General features: G+C 43.0%; 1 protein-coding gene across 2 annotated transcripts in view; it reads left to right on the top strand.

Moving 5' to 3' along the window:
* myzap (myocardial zonula adherens protein) overlaps positions 1-27,067 on the top strand; it is a 100,360-nt gene that overhangs the window by 50,846 nt on the left and 22,447 nt on the right. For both annotated transcript variants that reach the window (XM_072278434.1, XM_072278435.1), the window contains 4 exons: positions 1,010-1,156; positions 2,423-2,515; positions 19,613-19,726; positions 22,626-22,778. In XM_072278434.1, coding sequence (XP_072134535.1) covers positions 1,010-1,156; positions 2,423-2,515; positions 19,613-19,726; positions 22,626-22,778 — 507 coding nt within the window. The remainder of the gene's footprint in view (positions 1-1,009; positions 1,157-2,422; positions 2,516-19,612; positions 19,727-22,625; positions 22,779-27,067) is intronic.

The raw sequence follows: 27,067 nt of genomic DNA, 5'->3' as shown, positions 1-27,067 counted from the left end.
GTCCTCGGATTTGCTTGTTCCTCGGCGGCCAGGGCAGGGTCGAAGTGCTCGGCAGAGGATGGTGCTCAGACAGGCTGTGTTGGAGGGGCCAGTTGGAGGCTCGAAGTTTTCGGATGGACTCCGGGTCCGCTGCGGTCGTGTGCTTCCAATGGTTCTGCATTGGCAAGTTTGCGGCGCTTGGAGGTTCATGGCAGGGAGAGTTTCTCCCTTCTACCATCTGCGTGAGATGATGGGGCTATCAGGACTTTGAGACTATTTTTTTGCTGTGCCCATGGTCTGCTCTTTATCAAATTACAGTATTGCTTTGCACTGTTGTAACTATATGTTATAATTATGTGGTTTTGTCAGTTTTAGTCTTGGTTTGTCCTGTGTTTCCTGTGATATCATTCTAGAGGAACACTGTATCATTTTTTTTAATGCATACATTTCTAAGTGACAATAAACGAGGACTGAGTGTCCTCATAATCTAATCTAAGTCTGCTCTGCTATTTAATCATAGCTGATTTTCATTTCTGAACCCCATTCTCCCACCTTCTCCACATAACCCTTAACCCCCTTACTGATGAAGAGCTATCATCTCTGCCTTAATTACACTTGTGTCATGTCTTCCACAATCCCCTGTGGCCACATATTCACCATCCTCTGACTGATGAAATCCCTCCTCATCTCAGTTTTATATTGAGACTGTTCCCTCAGATCCCACTCTCCTCCTAGTGGAAATGTCCTCTCCAAATCTACTATATCCAGGCCTTTCAGTATTTGACCTTTTAAAATCTGCTATGTTTTAATAAGATTTCCACCCCCCTCCACACAACCCTCTGAATATTGAGTACAGGGTGAGAGGCATCAAACACTTTTCCTTATTCCTATGTTTCTAAGCTGTTCTGCTCCTTATTCTAATGAAATTCTCCAAATTGTAAGGAAATTTATAAGGTGTTGGTATTGCTGAGCATGAAGCAATCGTTCTGTGTGTTGGTACCATGACTAAATAGCCTGTTATTTCTTCCAGCTTCTTCAGAATGGCTTTGGTTCCAATTCCTCTCCCAATGGCACTGTGTATGGAGTGGTCCAGAGAGCTGACACTAATAAAGCCGAGGTGGTTGTGTACGAATGGTCGGTGAACCAGCTCAAGGAGGAAATGAACTACATTAAGGAGGTGCGACATTTCATGCTTCCTGATCACTCTGGGTTTGCTTGGTCAATGGCCACTGGCTCTGCAGATAGCTAAAACCCACAACAGTTCAGAAGTGAGGCCAGAACCAGAGGTAGCTCTCCACCAGATCTCAGTGAAGAGTCACCTGACACCAGTTAGTTTCAACTTAGGGAAGGCAGACACCTCAGATATTCCCAGTCACCTGCAGTTAGACCCCTCCACTGGTCTGGAGGGATGGCTATGGAGAAAACCATAGATATTCCCAGTCACCTGCCTCATATATTCCCCAGTCACCTGCAGTCAGACCCCTCCACTGGTCTGGAAGGATGGCTATGGAGAAAGAAACCCAGAGCTCTGTTCCAGTCTAGCTCTGTGTTTACCTCGATGCTGAAGCTTGCTGTGTACAAGCTGGTTGCCTCCTTTCCTCCACACAATAGTGACCAGCTTTCCTTCAGGTTATTCTGTTCACCTCATTGCCTGATTGTCTGTCCCTTCAGTCAGACTACAGTGAGAGACAGAAACGTAACACAGTACAGGCCCTTTAGCCCCGTAATTTCATAACAACCTTTTAACTTTATGATCAATATAACCCTTCCCTCCTACACAGCCCATAACCCGCCATTTTTCTTTCATCCACATGTCTATCTAAGAATCTCTTAAATGTCTCTGAGGTATCAGTCTCTGCCACCTCCCAGGGCAGTGCAGTCCACCCTGTAAAAACCCTCCCTCTGACATCTCCCCAAAACCACCTTCCAGACGATGTTCTCTGACATTATCCATTGCCACCTGTGATATGCTTTGTAACTTCAAAACATTAAACTAATTCAAAGTAAGACACAGGAGTCTGAAATGTGAGTCTTACTTCATAAGTGAGGTACACACATGTCGCGTGGTAGGGTGATGATGTAAGCAATTTATGTATTTATACATATAACCCATAATGAATAATTTAAACAAACAAGAATGCTTAATCAAACAATATATATGTATATACACACAAGATTATTCTAATATTACTGAAACATTAAATACATAACAACCTGGAACAAAGCCACTGGCTGTCTGTTCTGCCTATGCCTCCTGTAATACACCACGATGAAGTCACTTCTCCTCCTCCTTTGCTCCAAAGAAACAAACCCTAGCTCACTCAACTGTTTTGCTGGGGGGGGAAAAAGTAAGAGAACTTCGCTGACATGGAGTGGTTTCTGAAGAGAATGGGTATTTGGTGTGGAGAGTGGTCCTTGGGTTGATACGTTATCTGTTTACTAGGTGCGGCAGTCACTGGAGCAGGTCAGAGAGCAGATGTTCGGTGAGTTCAATACAATGAAGGAGAGAATGCAGCAGCTGACGGATGAAGTGAAGGTGAGCCAGTGCAACTACAATATACAGCCCCCGTTTACATCCACCAGTTACCACCACCAGTTACCTCCCCTCCTTTCCGGTCTGGATAAAGAATCTCAGCCTGAAATATCAGCTCTCCATTTCCCTTCACAGTTTGTTTTATGTTTCAGATTTCCACATCTCTAGTCTCTTGCACCTCCACAAAGAATGGTACAGCTGTTCCTCAAGTACAGTTGGAAATGGGGGTTTATTCTCCAAGGAAGGATATCAAGGCAGACTTTTGCCTTTGACATTGAATCAGCAGTTTAAATGATTTCACAATAAATTCAGTCAGTTAGAATATTAAACAGGCAAACTTTGTACACCATTACTCCACGTCAATGTTTAATGCTTTGATCCAATTTCCAATCCCAGGGGGAATCCAGGTTTAGTTCTATAACACAAGCATTCATTCTACACTAACACAGGGCTGTACACAAGGAGGGGTATCTGCAGGCAGATCCCCCACAAAGTGTAGACTTACAGATGCATGCACATGTCTTCCTTCCACCTGCATGAAGTTAAAGATGCACATTTTACCCTCTAGAAAGCCCTCAATGTACATTCCTGCCTGACACTTACCTTCAGACACTTCATTTCTGCTACAACTTCAATTTAAAAAAAAAAGTCAGATGAAGCCAGGTATGGTCAAATCAAAGGTGGTGATGAATCAGCATGTTGGAGGGAGATTGAAAGTCTGGCTGAGTGGTGCCGCAACAACAATCTCTCACTCAATGTCAGCAAGACCAAGGAATTGATTATTGATTTCAGGAGGAGGAAACTGGAAGTCCATGAACCAGTCCTCATCAGGGAATCAGATGGAGAGGGTTGGGCATGGTTTTTCATTGATTTTAGTGTGTTTCTTGGATTTACTGTGTTTGTCCTTAAGAAAATACATCTTAGGGTTGTATATGGTGATGTATATGTAAATAATTTTATTCTGACCTTCAGACTTTGAGATAATTACACACCAGAAGTTCTCAGTGTAACAAAATGAGTTGAGATTTACCTGCTCCTCATTTTTATACAATTCTATTTAACAGCAAGCTGAAAATATTTGACAGTAAGATGCACCTCTCCTTTTACAAATGTTGTCTAGGAGTGAATGTGTATTTTTTTCACAAAGACTATAAGAAATAATGACATGTTTGTAAATTGTTGTGAGAGTGAAATATTTGTCATTCAGCTTCCTTCAGTCAGAATTTGGTATCTGGAACCATACATCAACAGAACACACCAAAAGTTCTCAATGTACTGCTGTATGATTGTGGGCCATAATATTTCAAGATTTGAGGCAAACATTTTTTAAAAGTTATGACCTTAAAAGCTGATTCTTTTTAGATCAGCTTCCACACCCAGTCACCACTGAAGAGCAAACAATAGCATACTGTGCAATATCTTCATTTTATTCATTCTTTGGAAATTGGCCAACACCGCCAAAAACTGGCATTTATTGCCCATCCCTAATTGCCCTTGGGGAAAGCCACTAGTGAAGGTGCTGTTGCGGCGGGAGTTCCAGGGTTTAGGCCTAGTGAAGCTGAGGAGCAGTGAACAACATGTGAGAATGGGGATAGATTTTTTAAAAAAATGTAAAAACAGAAATACTGCATATTTTTTTAAAAAGTGAGGTAGTGTCCAAAGATTCAATGTCCATTTAGTAATCGGATGGTAGAGGGGAAGAAGCTGTTCCTGAATTTGCTGAGTGTGTGCCTTCAGGCTTCTGTATCTCCTACCTACTGGTAACAGTGAGAAAATTCTGGATCATAGCACAGCACCCAATCTAGAATAGCTGAGAAAAGGGCATGCCCTGGGTGCTGGAAGTCCTTAATAAACAGCCTACTTTGTAAGCTAGTACCCAAGATGGAGCTGACTAGATTTACAACCTTCTGCAGCTTCTTTCGGTCCTGAGCAGTAGCTCCTCCATACCAGACAGTGATGCAGCCTGTCAGAATGCTCTCCACAGTACAACTATAGAAGTTTTTGAGTGTATTTGTTGACATACCAAATCTCTTCAAACTGCTAATAAAGTATAGCTACTGTCTTGCCTTCTTTAAACTACATCGATATGTTGGGACCAGATTTGATCCTCAGAGATCTTGACACCCAGGAACTTGAAGCTGTTCACTCTCTCCACTTCTAATCCCCCTGTGAGGAATGGTATGTGTTCCTTCATCTTACCCTTTCTGAAGTCCACAATCAGCTCTTTCATCTTACTGATGCTGAGTGCCAGGTTGTTGCTGTGACACCATTCTACTAGTTGACACACACTCAACAATTCAGGAACAGCTTCTTCCCTTCTGCCATCCAATTCCTAAATGGACATTACCTCTTTTTTTTTTACTATATAGTATTTCTGTTTTTTGCATGTTTTAATCTGTTCAATGTATGTATACTGTAATTGATTTACTTATTTTTATTTCATTATTTATTATTATTATTATTATTAGTTTTTTTCTACATTATGCATTGTATTGACCTACTGCTGCTAAGTTAACAAATTTCATGTCACATGCTGGTGATAATAAACATGATTCTGAAAACTTAAGGTAAAAGAACCCTTGGAGGAAAGTGATCATAATATGATTGAATTCACCCTGACATTTGAGAAGGGGATGCCAAAATCAGATGTATTAAAGTGGAGTAAAGGGAATTAGAGGTATGAGAGAGGAGTTGGCTGGAATTGATTGGAAAAGACCATTGGCAGGGATGACGGCAGAGCAGCAATGGCTGGAATTTCTGGAAGGCACAGGATATAAACATCCCAAAGAGAAAGAAGTATTCTTAAAGGCAAGATGACACAACCAAGGTGAACAAGGAAAGTCAAAGCCAACATAAAAGCCAAAAAGAGGGAGCATAATACAGCAAAAATTAGTGGGAAGTTGGAGAATTGGGAAGCTTTCAAATACCAACAGAAGGCAACTAAAAAGTTCATTAAGAATGTAAAAATGGAATACAAAAGTAAACAAGCCAATAATATTAGAGGATACCAAAAGTTTCTTCAGATACATAAAGTGTATAATAAAAAAAAGGGGCAAGAATGGATATCAGACTGCTGGAAAATGATGCTGGAGAGGTAGTAATGTGGGACAAGGAAATGGTGGACAAACTAAATATTTTACATAGTCTTCACTGTGGAAGACTCTAGCAGTATGGGTGGAGGTTCTAGGTGTCAGGGGCCATGAAGTGTGTGAAGTTACTATTATTAGGGAGAAGTTCCTTAGGAAACTGAATGGTCTGAAGGTAGATAAGTCACCTGGACCAGATGGTCTACAGCCAAGGATTCTGAAAGAGGTGGCTGATGAGATTGTGGTGGCACTAATAATGACCTTTCAAGATTCTGGAACGGATCTGTAATACTGGAAAATTGTAAATGTCACTCCACTCTTCAAGAAGGGTGAGAGGAAGAAGAAAGGAAACTATAGGCCAGTTAGTCTGACCTCAGTGGTTGGGAAGATGTTAGAGTCAATTATTAAGGATGTGGTTTTGAGGTTTTTGGAGGCACATGATAAAACAGGCCATAGTCAGCATGGTTTCCTCAAGGGAAAATCTTGCCTGACAAATCTGTCGGAATTCTTTGAAGAAATAACAAGCAGAATTGTCAGGACGCTGAAGCAGGGACCCAATTGCAGACTAAATACTGTGTGCACTGTAATATTTACTGACTAGCAAATCTGATTGGCGGGGGGGGGGGGGGTGGGCAACAAAGTCAGCATAAAGTTCAGGCAGAGATCAAAACATCCAGAGAAATCCAAAAACCAGAACTGGGAAATAGGCAGAGTCAATATTCAGATGGAGAGAGTACAGTCCTGAGGTGCAAACGAAGTCGGTGTCAAAGTTCAGGCAGAGATCAAAACATCCAGAGAAATCCAAAAACCAGAATTGGGAAATAGGCAGAGTCAATATTCAGACAGATAGAGTACAGATGCAAATATTGGAAAGGCTCAGGAAAATTCACTGGCACAAATTGGCCACAAACAGGTGAAAACACAGGACTGAAATACACTGAGCAATAAACAGGGAGGCAGATGATAGGTGGAGCACAATGAGACACAGGTGGCAGCAATACAGGTAATAATGAGAAACAGATGAGAGACTCAGTAATACAGGGGCTGGAGTAGAGCAGGAGTGGGGACAGGAGAACGTGGCAATACAAAACCACAGACTGACAGCTAGGGGGAAACACACAAAAAGACAGTTCAACTGGAGGTACTGACAAGAATAGACAAAGGAGAATTGCTTGATTTTGTGTACTTGGATTTTCAGAAGGTCTTTGACAAGATGCCACACATGAGACTGTGTAACAAGTTACCAACTCACGGTGTTACAGGAAAGATGCTAGCATAGGTAAAGCAGTGGCTGATTGGCAGGAAGCAAAGAGTGGGAATACATGGAGCCTTTTCTGGCTGGCTGCTGGTGACTAGTGGTGTTTCACAGGGGTCTGTGTTGGGACCGATTCTTTTTGCATTATATGTCAATGATTTGGATGATGGAATTGATGGCTTTGTTGCAAAGTTTGCAGATGATACAAAGATAAGTGGAGGGGCAGGTAGTTTTGAGGAAGTAGGCTACAGAAGGACTTAGACAGATTAGGAGAATGGGCAAAGAAACAGATGGAGTACAGTGTCGGGGGAAGTGTATGGTCATGCACTTTGGTAGAGGAAATGAAAGGGTTGACTTTTTTTAAATTGAGAGAAAATACAAAAAAGCTGAGGCACATAAGAAGTTGGATTCTTGTACAGGATTTCCTAAAGATTAATTTGCATTTTGAGTGTGGTGAGGAATGCAAATGCAATGTTAGCATTCACTTCAAAAGGACTAGTGTATATAAAGGCAAGGATGTAATGTTGAAACTTTACAAAGCTCTAGTGAGGTTTCACTTGGAGTACTGTGTGCAGTTTTGGGCACCTTATCTTAGAAAGGATGTGCTGAAACTGGAGAGAGTTCAAACCAGGTTTGAAGGACTTGTCATATGAAGAGTATTTGATTACTCTGAACCTGTATTCACTGGAATTCATAAGAATGAGGAGTCACCTCTTTGAAACCTATCAAAGGGTGAAAGGCCTTATTAGAATGGATGTGGAGAGGATGTTTCTTATGGTGGGAGAGTCTAAGACCAGAGGACACAGCCTCAGAATAAAGGGGCATCCTTTTAGAAAGGAGATGAGGAATTTCTTTAGCCAGAGAGCGGTAAATCTGTGGAATTCTTTGCCACAGGCAGCTGTGGAGGCCAGCTCTGCGTGTATACTTGGTCTGTGAAGGGATACAGGAAGAAGGCAGGAGACTGGGCTGGGAAGGAAAATGGATCATCCATGATGAAATGGCAGAGCAGATTCGATGGGCTAAATGGCCTTATTCTGCTCCTATGTTTTCTTGTCTTATGGTTTCATGTAGATGGGGATGTTAACATGGCCCTGGTACACTTGTTCTATCTGGCAGTAAAGAATTTAAGTTTAGGAAGTTCTGACAGTGTAGCTTGGGTAAATAATGGCACACACAACAACCTCTTGTGTAGGGTGGTGAAAAGGTATTTGTGCTGGATGATGTTAAGTTTCTTGAGCGTGATTGGTGCTGCCCTCTTTCTGACTTTCACCTCACCCCTGACCTCCACCTCACCCCGACCTGTGCCCTGTCAATGGAGGAAAGAATCTGAGGACTCAGGAGAGGAATCGATTTCTGCAGGATATCCAAACTCAAAGTTCAAATGTTCAAACTAAATTTGTTCTTTAAGTGTGTATTTGTTACCATATACTATCTGGAGATTTTACTGGGAAGGTAAAAATAGCATTTACAAAAAGCTGTACATAATCAGACAACAACTGACAAATGACCATTGTGCAGCAAGAAGACAAAACTATGTAAATAAAAAATGATAGTGAGAACATGAGTTGTAACGAGACTTTGGAAGTGAGTCTGTAGCTCATAGAAACAGTTTAGAGTAGTGATGAGTGAAGTTAGCTATGCTACTTCAGGAGCTTGATGGTTGCAGGTGTTCCTGAACCTTTTGGTGTGAGACTAAGGCTCCTGTACTGTACCTCTTGCCTAATAGTAGTAGTGAAAGAGAGCATGTCCTGGATGATAGTGGTCTTTGATGATGGATGCTGCTTTCTTGTGGCACTGCTTCATGTAAATGTACTCAGTGGTGGAGAGTGCTTTGCCTGTGATGGACTGGGCTGTATCTACCAGTTTATGTAGTCCGTTCTGTTATTGGGCATTGGTGTTTCCATATCGGGCCATGATGCATCCAGTTCTCGACTGTGCATCTAATGAAGTTTGACAAAGTTTTTGGTGATGTGCTGAATCAATCTTCTAAGATTGTAGAGGCACTGTCGAGCCTTATTTGTGATGACACTTGTGTGCAGATCCCAAAATAGATCCTTTGATAGGTCAATGCCAAGGAACCTCTGATACCATGCTCAATCTTCCTATGGCTTCTCCACTGAATCTGTAATCTCAGGAGGATGTTGCTGGAAGTCTTAGTGATATTAATGCCATTGCTATTGAAGGCAGGTGGTTAAGGTAACAGGAATACCACTGCAGGCATTTCTGTAGCATTGACATTACCTGAAACCCATCAATCAGCCCATGCCTGAATGGTGATTATGTCTCACTGTGCAGATGTGGATGGTTACACCTACTGAAGAGCTGCAAATGGAATTATCACTGTGCAATCTTCGGGGAACATCTCACTTACCTCAAAATGGAAAGCTGGTGATTAATGCCAATTGCGAGCAAAGTCTGGGCTAGGATCAAAATCTACTCATGGTGCAACTTACATAATAAATCTTCATTTGGTATGTTGGCATTCTTGTAGTTGGAATATTGAATCAGGTTTATTATTACTGATGTGCTGTGGAAGTTATTGTTTTGGTGGCAGTAGTACAGTGCACAACGTAACCATTGCTATAAATTACAAAACAAAAAGTGCAAAAGATGAATAACGACTTGGTGTTTATGGGTTCATGAACTGTTCAGAAGTCTGATGGCAGAGAGGAAGAGGCTGTTCCTGAAACACTGCATGTGGATCTTCAGGCTCCTGCATCTCCTCCCTGAAGGAAGTAACTCAAAGAGAGTGTGTCCCAGCGAATGAGGCTCCTCAATGATGGATGAGACACCACCTCGTGAGGGTGTCCTCTGTGGTGGAGAGGTTTTTGTCCATGTTGGAGCTGGCTGAGTTTATAATCTCTGGCAGCCTCTTGTGATCCTGTACATTGTAGTCTCCGTACCAGGCTGTGATGTAACCAGTCAGTATGTGCTCTATCACAGAAATGTAGAAATTTGCCAGATTCTTCGATGACGTGCCAAATCTCCTTAAACTCTTAATGAAATAGAGCCACTGGTATGCCTTCTGTGAAATTGCATCCTTTGACACATGTTGATGTCTAGGAACTTGAAGCTGCTCATGCTTTCCATTGCTGATCATTCACCTTGCTGAATTTCACAATCGATTATTTGGACTTGCAGACACGGAGTGCAAGGTTGCTGTTGTGACACCACTCAACCAGGATACCTCATTGTTGCCATCTGAGATCTGCCAGCAACACTAAAGTTCTGACAAATATCTTTCAACGTGCATGCCTAAAAATTATCAAGATAATTCATCTGTGGTATTTGCATCAGTAGGCCAAAAGCAAAGGGTAGTGATTTCTTCAGCACTGAAATATCTCGTGAGTCTGCTTCCCTACCACATTGACGCAGTTTTTAACTGTATGGGAGACACCTGCCACCTACAGGCTGTGGTGGGTATTTCTGCACCTGAGATCTGGCACACAGGCTTCATGCTAACTGAAGGCAAAAAAGTAAAATGCCCCAGTAACTGGAACCCTGGAGGCGTGAAACCAGTTTTCACAATGCAGCTAAGGAAATTAAATTCAGCTACTGAGAATTTATATTCCAATTAAGTAAATACTGAATTTAAATGTGTTGGCATCAGTAATGTTGATCACAAAATTTGTATCAGTAAACAATCCACTGGAGGAATTTAGCAGGTTGGGGTGTGTTTGTTAGGGTGGAAAGGAATTGGCACCACCAGCTCCTTCCCACCTTCCTCAGATGCTGCTCAACCTGCTGAACTCCAGCAGATCGTTTGTTGAGATTATATTATTGGCTATCTTTTGTTTTATAAATACTCATCTGGTCTGACTGTCTGTGACTCCAACCCTCTGACTTTCTCCAGTGAGGCAGTCAGATAGCTCCCATCTCCCAATCTTACCTGGGATACCTGCAAATTAATAAAAATAAGGATGACTGAAGACTTTCTTCCAGTTTTGTTTAGTACAGGCTTGTATACAAGAGTAGAAAAACATAACAAGTAGGACCAGTCCCGTGTGCCTACTCTGGCATTCACTAAGATCATGGACGGTTTTGTTTTCCATGCACTCATCCTGTATCAGTCACTTCCCGCAGTATACAAACATCTCTCAATCTCTGCCTTGAATATACTCCCTAACTTGCCCTATACAGATCCCTTGGGTGAAGAATACTAAAGATGGTTGGGTTGAGTTGTTCTCCGATCCTGGCAATTTACTTGCAAACTTTTTGTCACCATATGTCTGTTTGATGCATCACCCTTTCTATCTGTTACGTTTTCTGTCAGCAGCCCTTTGTCTCTTGGATGATGTCTTCTGGGAGTTCTTCCTGTTTACAACCTGCCATTCCCCTTCTTGTCCCTCTTCTCTCTCCTTTTCCATTGACTTCTCCTTTTGGGATGGGCCCTGGGTCTTGTAGCTGTGGGTTGGGAGATCAAGACAGGTGATGTTTTTTCAGTCCTGCCCTTGGATCTTGTTTCTGCTGGGGTCTCTGGTGTCTGGTGCGAAGACCTTGGACTGGATTAAAAAAAAAGGTTTTGGAATCCTTTCCCCAAAGATCCTGGCCAATCAGAGGTTCCAGTTCTGAGATGAAGAGGCGCTGTAATGAAGGAACTGGAACCTGGAATGGGTTGTTGTAAGTCGCTGAGCCTCTCCGGTCGGATGGGATCAAAGCTCAGATCCATGCTGAAAATCTGCCTTTCTCCTACCTGATTCCTGACCATTATCAGACCAGTCTTAACCAGACTGAAAGGCATCAGCCACACTTTCTGCCTTAGATCCAGCATCATCCCCACAGGGTTGGTATAATTTTTGCTCATTTTCTCAATAACACGCACATTCTCCTCCACCTCTTGCCCCATCCTGCTGTGCTTGCAGGTGCCAAACCTTCTGCAGTTTTCTTGCACCTTGTTCCTCACTCTAAGGACCCGTTTTCAATTGTGTCTGTCTTGTTTTATCCTCCCACCTCCCAGCACAGTGTCTCTGAGATGTGCACCACGCTCTTCCTCTGTCACTCTTCCACACTCAGTCATTCCAGAGGAGCTGGTACACCATTTGGAATGAGCTTTACTTGTGCTGCCTGGGTATCCTCCTAAGTTTCTCCAATTTTTCAGGGTGGGAATGATACTGGCCTATCCCCAACTTGTCACAGGCAGATTCCCCACTGGTGCTGTTGAGGGCAGGAGTTTAGTTGTTGATGGGTTTCACTGCAAGATTTTCTGTAATCTGATTACGTTCAATGGAGTGAGTGGGTGGCTCAGTTGCCTTGCCCAACAAAGTGTCTCAAACTGGCAGCACCCTTGTCTGCTGAGATTGCTATTTGTCCCATCAAGCCTGTTCCACCATTCCATCATGGCTGATTTAATTTTTTTTCTCTCAACCCCATTCTCCTGCCTTCTCCACGTAACCTTTGATGTCATTACTAATCAAGAACCTATCAATCTCCACTTTAAATATACCCAATGACTTGGACAACACAGCCATCTGTGACAAAGAATTCCACAGATTTCTCTCTGGCTAAAGGAATTCCTCCTCCTCTCTGTTCTAAAGGGACATCCTTCTATTCTGAGGCTGTGCCTCTGATCCTAGACTCCTCCACTATATGAAACATCCTCTCCATGTCTACTCTATCTAGGCCATTCAATATTTGATGTTTCAATGAGATCCCTCCTCAATCTTTTTAATTCCAGCAAGTACCAGCCCAGATCCGTCAAAAGCTCCTTTTACATTAACCCTTTCATTCCCTAGATCATCATTCTCATGAACCACCTCTGCACCCTCTCCAATGCCAGCACATCACAATGTGGACTGACCAATGCTTTGGAAAGCCTTAGCATTACATCCCTGCTTCTATATTCTAGTCCTCTCAAAATGATTGCTAACATTGCCTTTGCCCTTCTTACCATCAAGTCAGTCTGTCAGTTTCCATTAAAGAATTTTGCTCAAGGACTCACAAGACTCTTCACACCTTGATTTTTGAATTTTCTCCCCATTTAGAAAATGGGCTACACCTTTATTCCTTCTACCGAAGTGCGTGACCATCACTTCCCAACACTATATTTCATCTGCCACTTAATTAATTTTAAATAATTATTATTTAATATAACTAATATAAATTAAAATTAAAAAATAAATAAATAAATTGATGGATTAATAAATATTTATTTATTAATTGAGATTCTCCTGATCTGTCTAAGTCCTTCTGCAGACTCCCTGCTTCCTCAACACTACCTGCCCCTCCACCTTTCTTCATATTAGCCATAAAACCACCAAGTCCATCATCTAGGTCATTTAAAAATGTAGAAACGGTCACAACACCGACCCCTGCAGTACACCACTAGTCACCAACAGCCGACCAGAAAAGATCCTGTTTATTTACATGCTTTGCCTCCTGCCAATCTGCAATCTTATATCAATGCTACTATTTTTCCTGTAATACCATGGGCTCTTATCTTGTTTAGTAGCCTCATAGGTGGTACCTTATCAAAGGCCTTTAGAAATTTCAAGTAAACATCATCACTGATTCTCCGTATATATCCTGTCAGTTACTTCCTCTAAGAATTCCAACAGATTTGTCAGGCAACATTACTCCTTAAAGAAACTGTGCTGACTTCAGCTTCTTTTATCATGTGCCTCCAAGTATTCCAAAGCCTCATCCTTAATAATGGACTCTAACATCTTCCCCAACAACTGAACTCAAGCTAAGTGACCTAATCATTTCCTGCCTTTGGCTCCCTCCACTCTTTGAATTATTTGTAATTTTCCAGTCCTCCAGAACTATTCCAGAATCCAGTGATTCTTGAAGGATCCACAATCCCTTCATCTGTCTCTTTCAGAACCCTGGAGTTCCGGGGTCCATCTGGTCCAGATGACTTATCTAGCTTTAGATGTTTCACCTTCCTGAGCATCTGTTCCTTAGTAATAGCGACCACACTGACTTCTGCCCCATGATGCTCTCAAATTTCTGGCATACTGCTAGTGCCTTCCGCAATCAAGATTGGCACAAAATGTTTGTTGAGTTTGTCCACCATTCTGGGATTGGAAACCTGACTTCTTGTGTTAGGCTGTGAATTGAAAAGGTGATAGGTCCATGCTTGTTCCAACAGGCCAGTCCCACCTATCCCATTTCCCAGTACCCCTACAGTCCTCCTACATTTCACTGTCTCCTCTTGATGCAACAGTGGCCAAAGGACCCAGGGTAATGGATGAACTGAGGGAAATTTATATTAGGCAGGAAATGGTGTTGGACAGGCTGTTGGGTCTGAAGGCTGATAAGTCCCCAGGACCTGATGGTCTGCATCCCAGGGTACTTAAGGAGGTGGCTTTAGAAATCGTGGACGCATTGGTAATCATTTTCCAATGTTCTATAGATTCAGGATCAGTTCCTGTGGATTGGAGGGTGGCTAATGTTGTCCCTCTCTTCAAGAAGGGAGGAAGAGAGAAAACAGGGAATTATAGACCGGTTAGCCTGGTGTCGGTGGTGGGAAAGATGCTGGAGTCAATTATAAAAGATGAAATTACCACACATCTGGATAGCAGTAACAGGATTGGTCCGAGTCAGCATGGATTTACGAAGGGGAAATTGTGCTTGACTAATCTTCTGGAATTTTTTGAGGATGTAACTGAAAATGGACAAGGGACAGCCAGTGGATGTAGTGTACCTGGACTTTCAGAAAGCCTTTGATAAAGTCCCACATAGGAGATTAGTGGGCAAAATTAGGACACATGGTATTGGGGGCAGAGTCCTGACATGGATTGAAAATTGGCTGGCTGACAGAAAACAAAGAGTAGCGATTAACGGGTCCCTTTCGGAATGGCAGGCGGTGACCAGTGGGGTACCGCAGGGTTCAGTGCTGGGACCGCAGCTGTTTACAATATATATTAATGATTTAGATGAGGGAATTAAAAGTAAAATTAGCAAATTTGCTGATGACACAAAGCTGGGTGGCAGTGTGAAATATGAGGAGGATGTTATGAGAATGCAGGGTGACTTGGACAGGCCGGGTGAGTAGGCAGATGCAGTTTAATGTGGATAAATGTGAGGTTATCCACTTTGGTGGTAAGAATGGGAAGGCAGATTATTATCTAAATGGAGCCAAGTTAGGAAAAGGAGAAGGACGAGATCTAGGTGTTCTTGTACATCAGTCACTGAAAGCAAGCATGCAAGTACAGCAGGCAGTGAAGAAAGCTAATGGCATGCTGGCCTTCATAATAGGGGGAATTGAGTATAAGAGCAAAGAGGACCTTCTGCAGCTGTACAGGGCCCTGGTGAGACCACATCTGGAGTACTGTGTGCAGTTTTGGTCTCCAAATTTGAGGAAGGACATTCTTGCTATTGAGGGAGTGCAGAGTAGGTTCGCAAGGTTAATTCCTGGGATGGTGGGACTGTCATATGTCGAAAGATTGGAGCGACTGGGCTTGTATACTCTGGAATTTAGAAGGCTGAGAGGGGAACTTATTGAAACATATAAGATTATTAAGGGGTTGGACATGCTGGAAGTAGGAAGCATGTTCCTGCTGATGGGTGAGTCCAGATCCAGAGGCCACAGTTTAAGAATAAGGGGTAGGCCATTTAGAACGGAGTTGAGGAAAAACTTTTTCACCCAGAGAGTGGTGAATATATGGAATGCTCTGCCCCAGAAGGCTGTGGAGGCCAAGTCTCTGGATGTTTTCAAGAAAGAGGTGGATGGAGCTCTTAAAGATAGCGGAATCAAAGGTTATGGGGATAAGGCAGGAACTGGATACTGATTGTGGATGATCAGCCATGATCACAGTGAATGGCGGTGCTGGCTCAAAGAGCTGAATGGCCTACTCCTGCACCTATTGTCTATTGTCTCTTTCATCCTTGGCCACTTTCCTTCACCAAAGGCTGAATTTCATCATACGATCAACTCACCAGGATGGGGAGCACCATAGGGTTATGGGGAGATCAGCAAACTCCACGCGACGAGTTGGATCAGATCCATGTCCCTGGGTTGGTGGGACAGCAGGACTAAGACACCTTAGTTCATGCTTCAGTTCCACGAGTTGGCAGGCTGTCCCTTTGACCATGTGGGTTTCCTCCCACATTCCAAACTGTAGTAACTTCTACTTTGGAAAAAGGCACACTCAACAACTTCATGCTCAAGAAACAACTTTATCTCGAACTTCAAAACTGTTATATGCATACAGAGGCTTTCACAACCCGTACGGCATGGCAGGCACACTATATACAAAACCCACTGGATGTAAAAAGAATGGAAGTAAAAGCCCCCATTATCCTAATTAATATTAACTTACTTTTAATAATGCTGACATTACAACACAAACAATTTGGTTTGTGGGGTTAATTAGTGTAAATAGTCCCTGGTGTGTAGGTCAGTGGCAGAATTTAGTGATGGGGAGGGGAAACAAAGTGTGATCAATGTAAACTGTTGCACGTAGGCGGAAGGGCCTTCCGCTGCACAGTATGACCTATGACTATGATACATAGAGTGGAAGAGGCACAAAGGCTAAGTTGCTCCCCCTGCTCATCATTTATGAGTTTGAATAATTCTTGAAATCTGGAGATGAAGGCTGCAGATGCAGGAAGTGTTGTGGCACTGAGCAATCAGTGGGGACCCCAGTCTCTGGAACTTCCACACCATATGCTGAGTGATCCTGGTTTCTCAGCAGCTGTGCACCCTGTCTCGCTGCATGTCCACAGCTGTTCCTGCAGCTGGCTGCTCCTCCATCTCCTGGTTTTCCTGCCAATAGTGTCATACAATTGGAATCCACCAAGTAACCAAGGATTCAGCATGCTTTGATAAGGCAAGCGGGGCCTGTCAGGACTTGGCTGTGGAGCAGGAGACTGCGAGTGATTTGGAGATATTTCCTTGGGGACTTTGCGCACCAGTTTTAAAAAGCAAGCAGGGCCAGTCAGGACGTCTGAGGAGTGAGAGATTGGTGGGTCAATAGTAACTTAGCCTGGGCCAATAAAAAGAATCGAGGTTTAAGCAGAGCAGCTATCATGTGAGTAGGCACTGTCAGAGTGGTCGGGCTTTGTTGAACCAGCTTGGGCGAGAGCAGGTACAGATTAAAACAGACCCCTGATGACTACATCTACTTCAGCTCCTGACTGACAGGGATTGGAGCTGGAGGCCGTCAGGACCATCCAAAAGCTGAAAACGTCATAGATGAGACTTTTAATGAGGTGGTCACACCTCGAGTGCAATTTTCAGATAGTACATGAGTGACCACCAAGAGAAGTAATGGGGAGTAAGCATTCAGGGCAGGGGTCTCATGCATTCCCCTCAGCAACAATAATACCCCTTTGGACACCACTGGGGGTAGGGGTGGGGAATGACCTGTCAGGACACGGCAGCAGCAGCCAGGCCAGTGGCACTGTTGGCAGCTCTGAGGCTCAGCAGGGAAGGCTGAAGTCAGGCAGAGCTGTATTGATTGGAGACTCGATAGTTAGCGAGACAGACAGCAGGTTCTGTGGCCACAAAAAAGAAACTAGGAAGTGTGTTGTCTCCCAGTGCGAGGGTCCAAAATGTCTCAGTGACTGCAGAAGATTGTCAAGAGGGAAGGTGAGCAGCCAGTGGTCAAGGTGCACATTAGCACCAATAACATAGGTAGAAAGGGGGAAGAGGTCCTGCGTAAAGAGTTAGGGAAGAGGTTGAAGAAAAAGACCTCCAAGATAGTATTCTTTGGATTACACCCACTGCTATGTGCCAGTCAGGGCAGGAATAGGATGGTGGTACAGATGAATGAGTGACTGAGGAAGTGGTGCAGGGGGCAAGGTTTCAGATTTCTGGATCAATAGGATCTCTTCTGGGGAAGATATGACCCGTACAAAAAGGAAGGGTTATACCTAAATCCTAAGGGGACCAATATCCTTGTGGGCAGATTTTCTAGAACTGTTTAAACCAATTTGGCAGGGGAATGGGAACTGGAAATGATAGGGCTGAGAATGGGGGCGTTGGTATACAAGTAGATGCAGTGTGTAGTGAGACTGAGGACTGTGAGACAGATGATAGGGCAAAGTTGCAGTCAGAGGGATGAGGTGAAGTATAACATGGCAAAATTGAAAAGGGTGATTATAACAGGAATGAAGGTGTTGTCTTTGAATGCATGCAGTATACAAAGATAATCTTGTAGCACAGTTCAAGAATGGTAGTTACAGCATTGTGGCATTACATTGCTGTGGCATGGCTGAAAGAAAATCATAGTTGGGAGCTTAATATCCAAGGATGCACATTGTATCAAACGACAGGCAGGAAGGCAGAGGGGGTGGGATGGCTCTGAAATCAAATTCTTAGAAAGAGGTGACATAGGATCAGTAGATATAGAATCCTTGAGGATAGAGTTAAGAAACTGCAGGGGTAAAAAGACCTCGATGGGAGTTGTACATGGGCCTCTGAAGAGTAGCCTTGACATGGGATATCAATTACAATAGAAAATTGAAAAGGCATGTTATAATAGTCATGGGGGATTTCAATATGCAGGTAGATTGGGAAAATCAGGTTGGTGGTGGATCCCCAGAGAGGTAATTTGTAGAATGTCTATGAGATGGATTTCTAGAGTAGCTTGTGGTTGAGCCCATTAGGGGAAAGGTGATTCTGGACTGGGTATTGTGTAATGAACTGGATTTGATTAGGGAGTGTAAGGTAAAGCAACCCTTGGGTGACAGAGTTCATAATATGATTGATTCACCCTACAGTTTGAGAGGGAGAAGATAAAGTCAGATGTATCAGTGTTACAGTGGAGTAAAGGGAATTACAGTAGCATGAGAGAGGAGCTGGCCAAAGCTGATTGGAAAGGGACAGTAGCAGGAACAATGGCAGAACAACAATGGCTGGAGTTTCTGGGAGCAATTTGGAAGACACAGGATAGATAGATCCCAAAGAAGGAGATGTACTCTAAAGGGAGGATGAGGCAACCATGGTGAAAAGGGAACTCAAAGATGGCACAAAAGAGGGGGTGTATCATATATCAAGTATTAGTGGGAAGTTGGAGGATTGGGAAGCTTTCAAAAACCAACAGAAGGCAACCAGAAACGTAAGGAGAGAAAAGATGAAATTTGAAGGTAAGCTAGCCAAAAATGTCATAGAGGATACCAAAAGTTTTTGTCAAATATATAAGAGTAAAAGACCGCTGGAAAATGATGCTGGAGAGGTAGTAATGGTGGGGGGAGGGGAACGGTGACAGAGAAATGGCGGATGAACTTAGTAAGTATTTTGCATCAGTATGCCAGAAATTCAAAAGTTTCAGAGGGCAGAGGTATGGTGGGGGAATCTAGGACTGGAAGGCACAGCCTTAGAATAGAGGGACATCCATTTAAAACAGATGAGGACGAATTTTTTTAACCAGAGGTGGGTGAATCTGTGGAATTAATTGCCCCAGACAGCTGTGGAGGCAAAGTCATTGAATGTGCTTAAAGTGGAGGTTGATATGTTCTTGGTTAGTCGGGCATCAAAGGATACGGGGAAAAGGCAGGAGAATGGGGTTGAGAGGAATAATGTATCAACCATGATAGAATGGTGGAGTGGCCTAATTCTGCTTCTATTTCTTATGATCTTATGGATAAAACATGTTTGCATCCACAGACTGTGGCAAATGTTCCAATCCATGAAAACATGTTCAAACTCCTGGAAGGATCTAATTTAAGAGACTAAATGCTGTAATCTGGAACAAAGCAGGGCCTCGGCCTGAAACAGTGACCATTCCTTCCCCCCTCACAATGCTGCTCAACCCAGTCAGTTACTTGTTGCTCCAGTCTGATGGGGTGTGACGATCATCTCTTGTGTTTCAGGCATCGGAGGCACGGCAGGCATCTCTGCAGCAGGAAGTGAACAGCAATTCCTCAGCACTGGAGCAGTACAGGAACATGAACAACTCCCTGACAGCCATGACACTAGACCTGCAGGTATGACTGATCACTCCCTCGGGTTGTTTGTGTCTAACTCATGTGATGGGTTACCAGTCACCTGAGGATATAGCTGCCCCTGATCCACTGAGGAGACTCGCCCAACAGAGGAGTGAAGCTGGATGGTCTCTTCCTGCGATATTAGAGTCGTGGAGTCATAGACACAAGCAGCACCGAAACAGGTCCTTTAGCCCAACTGGTGAACTTCAACCGAAATGGTAACCATCCAGGTTACGTAGTCCCACTTGCCTGCAACTGGCCCATATCCCGCTAAACCTTTCCCATTCATGTATCTGTTCAACTGTCTTTTAAAAGTTATCACTGTACTTTCCTCTGGCCACTTATTCTACACATGGACCACCCTCCTTAGTTTAAAAAAAAAAAAAAAAAAAAAAAAAAAAAAAAAAAGTTGTTGCCCATCAGGTTATTTGTTACCTATTAAATCTTTCCCTTCTCACTTTAAAGCCATGCTTCTAGTTTCTGATTTCCTAAGCTTGGGGAAAAGCTCTAGTGCATTTACCCTATCTCTGCCTCTCATGGTTTTGCATTATCTCTATATGATCCCCTCTCAGTCTCCTATGCTCCGAGGAATAAAGTTCTACTTGTCCTACCTCTCCCTGTAACCCAGTCCCTTGAATCCTGGCAACATCCTAGAAAATCTTTTCTTCACACTTACCAGCTCAATAACATCTTTCTTCTAGCAGGATGGCCAGAACTGAGCACAATACTCCAAGAGCTTATTCTTGAGAAGCAGCCCAGATGTCTACATGAAAATATAAGCAACTCCAAATGCCATAAGATGTCAGGAATAAGAATTCTGCATAAGAGCAGAATTAGGCTATTTGGTCCATTCCAACATGGAATACGCTATTCCAACATGGCTGGTTTTTATCCCTTTCAACCCCAGTCTTCTGCCTTCTCCCCATAACCTTAGATGCCTTGACTAATGAAGAGCCTATCAGCCTCTGCTTTAAATATTACCAATGACTTGGCTCCATAGCTATCTGTGGCAATGAATTCTACAGATTCACCACCCTCTAGCTAAAGAAATTCCATCTCATCTCTGTTCTAAATGGACATCCTTTCATTCAGAACTGTGCTCTCTGTCCTAGGCTCATGCACTATAGGAAGCATCCTCTGCACATTAACTCTATCTAAGCCTTTCAATGCTCAATGGGTTTCAATGAGATTCACCCCCATTCTTCTCAACTCAAGTGAGTACAGGCCCAGAGTCTGTATGCTCCTCATACGTTAACCTTTTCATTCCCAGGATCATTCTCATGAATCTCCCTAGGCCAACTCCAAGGCCAGCACAGCCTTTCTTGAACAAAACTGCTCAAAATACTCCAAGTACAGTCTGACCAATCTCTTATAAAGCTTCAATATTACATCCTTGCCTTTATATTCTAGTCCTCTCAAAACGAATGCTAACATTTCCTTTGCCTTCCTTCCCACTGACTCAAACTGCAATCCTGTACCAAGACTCTAAACTCCCTTTGCACCACTGATTTTTGAATTTTCTCCCCATTTAGAGAATAGTCTATGCCTTTGTTCCTTCTTTCAAAGTGCATGACCATACACTTCCCTACACACTATTCCATCTGCCACTTCTTTGCCTATTTTCCTAATCTGTTTCAGTCTTTCTGCAGGCTCCCTGCTTCCTCTATTCTACCTGCTCCTCCACCTATCTCTGTATCATCCATAAACTTGGCCCCAAAGCCAAGTCATCGTCCATCATCCAAATGATTGACATATAATGTGAAACCACCAACCCCTGAGGGACACCACTGGTCACTGACAGCCAATCAGAAAAGACCCCCTTTATTCCCACTCTTTGACTCCTGCCACTCAGCCAATCTTCAATCCATGTTGGTATCTTCCCTGCTATACCACGGGCTCTTAGCTTGTTTAGGAGCCTCATGTGAGCACGTTGTCAAAGGCTTTCTGAAAATCCAAGGAAACAACATCCACAATGAGAAGAACCTAGGAATAAGGTGGTGCAGTGAAGGGTTCTTTGTCTTTATCATATGGCAGATGTCATTCAGGCATATCATTCCAAACACGTACATCGAGGTAGAACAAAAGTAAAAATGAAAACAAAATGCAGAATGTAGTGCTACAGGTAGAGAGAAAATGCAATGCAGACAGACAAATAAAGTGCAAGGACCATGACCGGGTGAGATTGAGAGATTAAGAGTTCAACTTTTAGTTTAGAAGAGGTCTGCTCGAGAGCCTTCTAGCAGTGGAACAGCAGCTGTCCTAGAGCATGTTGGTTTGAATTTTCAGGCTTTTGTATCTTCGGCCTGATGGGAGGGAGGAGAAGAAATAATGTTCAGGGTGGAGGAGCCCTTGATTACATTGGCTGCCTTCGCAAGGCAGTGGGAAGTGGTTCCTTAGGGGCTGAGAGTCAAGTAGGTAGATTGCCAAAGCAATAAGCAGATTTGAGCGAATATTGTTATTAATTAGTAAGGTCATAGAATGGGAATTTAAGAGAGTAGAATGATTACAATAAATGTGATGAGTAGGCCTGTTGAGTGCAACTTGTAAAGAGCAACCTTGTTCTGGCACCATCGTGTACCTTCAATGGAGAAATCTGCAACTTCATCTTTCAATGCAATTACTTGTGTCACATGGCTTCCTGGTGACATCTGATGTATGTCAGTCACAAGCAGAGCCCATCTTCTCGATCAGGAACATGTGCTGTGGATGCAAAGGTGGGGAACACCTTAAAGCTTTAACTTCCCACACCAGCTCACATTACTGCACAAATCATAATCAATTATTGAAGTTAGTCAATGAACAAAACAAATCACATATTCTTGAGACAAATGTTGTAGAATGGGTGGTTCGTGTTTTCTTCCAGATGGGGAGTTTTAACCAGGTGCCTTGTTTTTATCAGAGGACCCTCTTGGATGCATCAATAGACACCAACAGGAGGCAGGAGAAAATGAGAGATCTTCAAAAGTCGTACAGCCAGTCACTGGAGCAAATGAAGGAGAAGGATCAGCAGATACACAATGCACAAATGGAGAACCAAATCCTGAAACTCAAGGTAAATAACACAGTGAAAGTTGCAAAGATAGCCTGCATATGTGGAAGCATAGAACAAGAGTGACCTCTAAGAGTACAGCCGGTGGGGATTAACACACAACATATCGGTATTAAACACAAATGAATTGTACAAAATATAACCTATGTAACATGGAAAATGTCCCCTGGTATTAATCGTAGGAATCAGCCATTCCTTTCTTTGTGTGCCTCCTGTGGACCTGATCACGTGCATATATTTACTATTTACTATTCTGGATTATTTTTGACTCGTAGGTCAGTTAGCTGAAGCTAAAAAGCTCAGCTTTTCACTTAGACTATTCATAGGACACTGCATCTGTGAAGCATTTTTTTTACACCAGTCTTACATCATTTCCTGACTCAGCAGCTGATCATTATCAATAGTGTCATTTGCCTGTTTAGATTTAGTCCCATCAACGCCAATGTTGATTACAAGTATCTGCATACAGAAAATTGGCATTTAGCACATATGCATCATTTGCCAAGCACTGAACACAAGAAAGGCCACTCTATCCTTTAGCTTTGTCCTTAGTGACCTACCGCTCTTCAGGAGAAGGTGAGAGCTGGCCAAAGAGCTAGGCATGGAACCTCCCAGCATCAATAAACATTAATTTATTACAGGTGTCCCTGTTTGGATTACTTTTCCCATTACTTTAATAAAAAAACAGCAACCTTAAAGGGACAGACCAGACTAAACATATTATTAGCAATTAGGTAATATCACAATTATGGTTCAGGCAGGTGGTAGGTAAGTAATGGCCTAGGTTACAAGCTATTGTAGAGTTAGCTGATCTGAAGCAGGCCTACATACCTCGGGCCAGGATTGGTGGCTATCAGTATATGCAGTCACTACATGGATAAAATGATGGTTAACTCTGGGACTTCCATGCACAAGTAGATAAACTGAGATCCTGAAAAGGTTATCAGTAGTTCTACCTACAGGTTATGTTGTCGGGGTATTGCCATGTAAATGTTACAAATAGAATATTTTTAAAGGATGTATTTGTCTCTGTATATTTCAGTTTTTTTTAATGGTTTTAACAAGTATTAACAGCTCAGTTTTCAGCTGTTGACTGGAGAAACTGGGATGGATCTTTTTGAAACAAAGTAGGTTTAGAGGAAATCAGACAAGATGTATGAGAGGGGTGTAGTGGCCCTTAAGGAGGACGTGGTTCCCATTAGCAAGTAGATCAAAGACCAGGGGACAGGCTTTGAAATTTTTGGGGCAAAGAGAGGAGGATGCGGGAACAATATTTTTACTCAGTCTAATCTGCAGTTTACTGCATCTTAGAGTAATGAATCCCTAAGACCATCAGATCTAGGAGCAGAATTAAGCCATTGGTCCATTGAGTCTGCTCCATCGTTCAATTGTGGCATTCAAACCCATTTTCTCATCTTTTAACCCTGAACCCTCAGCTCTCTTACCAATCAAGTACCTATTAATCTCTGCCAATCTCTGCAATACACCCAATGGCTTGACCTCCACAGCCCTCTATAGCAACGAATTCCACACCTAAAGAAGTTTCTCCTCACCTCAGTTCTAAATTCTCAGCTCCTTTATTCTGAGGTTGTGCCCTTGGATCCTAAGCTCTCCTACTAATGAAACCGTTCTCTCCACGTCCACCTTTTCCAGGCTGGGGAGTTGGTACAGAGGGAATGTCAGGGGTAAGTTTTTTACTCAGAAAGTGGTGAGTGCGTGGAATGGGCTGCCGGCAACAGTGGTGGAGGTGGATACGATAGGGTCTTTTAAGAGACTTTTAGATAGGTACATGGAGCTTAGAAAAATAGAGGGCTATAGGTAAGCCTAGTAATTTCTAAGGTAGGGACATGTTCGTCACAACTCTGTGGGCTGAAGGGCCTGTATTGTGCTGTAGGTTTTCTATGTTTTTATCCTTCCAGGCCTTTCACTATTCAGTAGAATCAATCTATACCTTGAAAAGAAAATCGGCTGGGGATGAGAGGGAATAGTTTGCAGATCCGTTGGGAATGAGGCTGATGGGTTTGCTTTGCTGGGAGTTGGCACAGACTCAAACACTCAGCTCCTTCTGTGCCATAACTTTCTCTGCTTCTATGATCTCAGCTGGGCGAGGAACCAGAAGCTCTCCCTCTGTGTGTAGAATGAGTTGAAGCCTTCAGGGAAGGATTGAAGGAAAATATCCCAAATAAATCACTTGCACATACTTCTAATAACAAACTGAAGACCCAAGAGACCGCAGATGCTGGAACTTGGAGCAATAAACTGTCTGCTGCCGGAACTCAGTGGGTCAAGCAGCGCCTGCGGGAGGAAAGGAATTGTTGATGTTTCAGGTCAAAGCCTTGCATCAGGATGGTCCTAATGCATGGTTTCAGCCAGCGACACTGAAAAGTATTTTACCTTCACTCGTGCTGCTCGACCAACTGAGTTTCTATCAACAGACTGTTGCTTCTACAAGTAATGACCATCAGCTCAGCTGCTGTATGTGTACCACACTGACCTTCACACAATGGCTGAATCAGAATGTGCTGCTGCCAAGATTTTAGTTTTACGAATTTGAGGGTGAGACTCCCACTTTTACAAAGGTCCAAAATTTATCAAGTTTCTAGCCAGCCGAATGAACGAGTCAGCCTACACAGTACATTGTCGGTCCTGATGAAGGGTCTCGGCCCAAAACATCAACAGCTTACTCTTTTCCATAGATGCTGCCTGGCCTGCTGAGTTCCTCCAGCATTTTGTGTGTGTTGCTCAGTGTTGTGAGTCATTTGATTCCCTAGTCATCAAAGACTTCTTGTCTTTTATACTCAAAACCTCTTTACAAGAACAAGGCAACAGTATCATTGCAACCCAATATCACCAGTCTGGTCATCATGCTGGTCACCAAGCTGGTACTAGTCTACATTCAGGCACATAACAAAGAGCTGCTGATAAACTGCACCATTTCTTTCTGACAGTGTTAGATGGTCCAGCTGTTACCTCCCTGTTCCAGTGAGTGGGATCAATCCTCATTTCTGGCGCTGTCTGTGTAGACTTTGCTCATTCCCCAGAACCACATGGGTTTCCCTAGGGTGCGCCAGTTTCTGCTCACCTCCCAAAGATTTGCAAATTGTAAGGTCAATTGCACATTGTAAACTTGTCCCTGGCTGTGTGGGTGAGGGATAGAAAATGGGGAGAATGATGAGGTCTAAGGTAGGGATTGCTGAAGATGGGTGTTTGTTGTCTGAAGGGCTTTTCTCTCTGCTGTACAGACAACAGAGGATAGGAACAGGCCCTTCGGCCTGACCCGTACATGCCAGCGAAGAGGTCTATCTGAATTAATCTTATTTGCCTGTGTTTGGCCAGTGTCCCTAAGCCTTTCCTATCCATGAGTGGTGAATCTGTGGAATTCTCTGCCACAGGAAACAGTTGAGGCCAGTTCATTGGCTATATTTAAGAGGGAGTTAGATATGGCCCTTGTGGCTAAAGGGATCACGGGGTATGGAGAGAAGGCAGGTACAGGGTTCTGAGTTGGATGATCAGCCGTGATCATACTGAATGGCGGTGAAGGACTGAGTGGCCTACTCTTGCACCTATTTTCTATGTTTCTATGAACCTGTCCAAATGTTGTAATTGATGCTCCCTCTACCACTTCCTCTGCCACCTCATTTCATCGACTCACTACCCTCAGTGTGGAAAAAGATCCCCCTCAGGTCCCTTTTAAATCTTTCCCTTCCTACCTTACACCTATGCCATCTAGTTTTAGGCTTCCCTATGCTGGGAAAAAGACTGTGCCCCTCATGATTTTATAAATCTCTATAAGGTCACCCCCCCCCATGGTAAAAAAAAAACAGCCTCGAATCCCAGTAACAACTTCATAAGTTGCCTTTTCAGCTTATCTCTCTCTGACTTAACAGTGCTGACATTTCGTATGGTGATTTGTGAGCTTTATCCACTATTACCAGTAAAGAATCGTCCTATGTTTCCAACTTTGGGATCAACTGAGGCTTGGGAGTAATTAACATAATTGTATGTGGAAATACCCTGACAGTATCAGAGATACAAATAAGTTTCTCTGAGCAAAATTGCATGAAAAACCCTGACTCCCATAGTTTATGACATTTTTTAAAAATTCTTGCAGAAAGAATTATGTTTTAAAAAAATAAATGTACCCATTGTTCACATCTGCTTTCTGTTTGAATTTTACATTAATGCTGTTGCAGACATGGTTGTCATTTGAACCATTAATTTTAAAACAGCTGTTTTCAAAGCACAAGGAAGCTTGAGATTGCTATGTTTTCCTTGGTACACTAAAACTTAAA

This window comes from Mobula birostris, chromosome 14 (genome assembly GCF_030028105.1).
Source record: "Mobula birostris isolate sMobBir1 chromosome 14, sMobBir1.hap1, whole genome shotgun sequence".
In the NCBI taxonomy this organism is placed as follows: domain Eukaryota; kingdom Metazoa; phylum Chordata; class Chondrichthyes; order Myliobatiformes; family Myliobatidae; genus Mobula; species Mobula birostris.
Note: the sequence above shows the minus strand (reverse complement) of the source record. Positions and strands in the feature narration are given on the sequence as shown.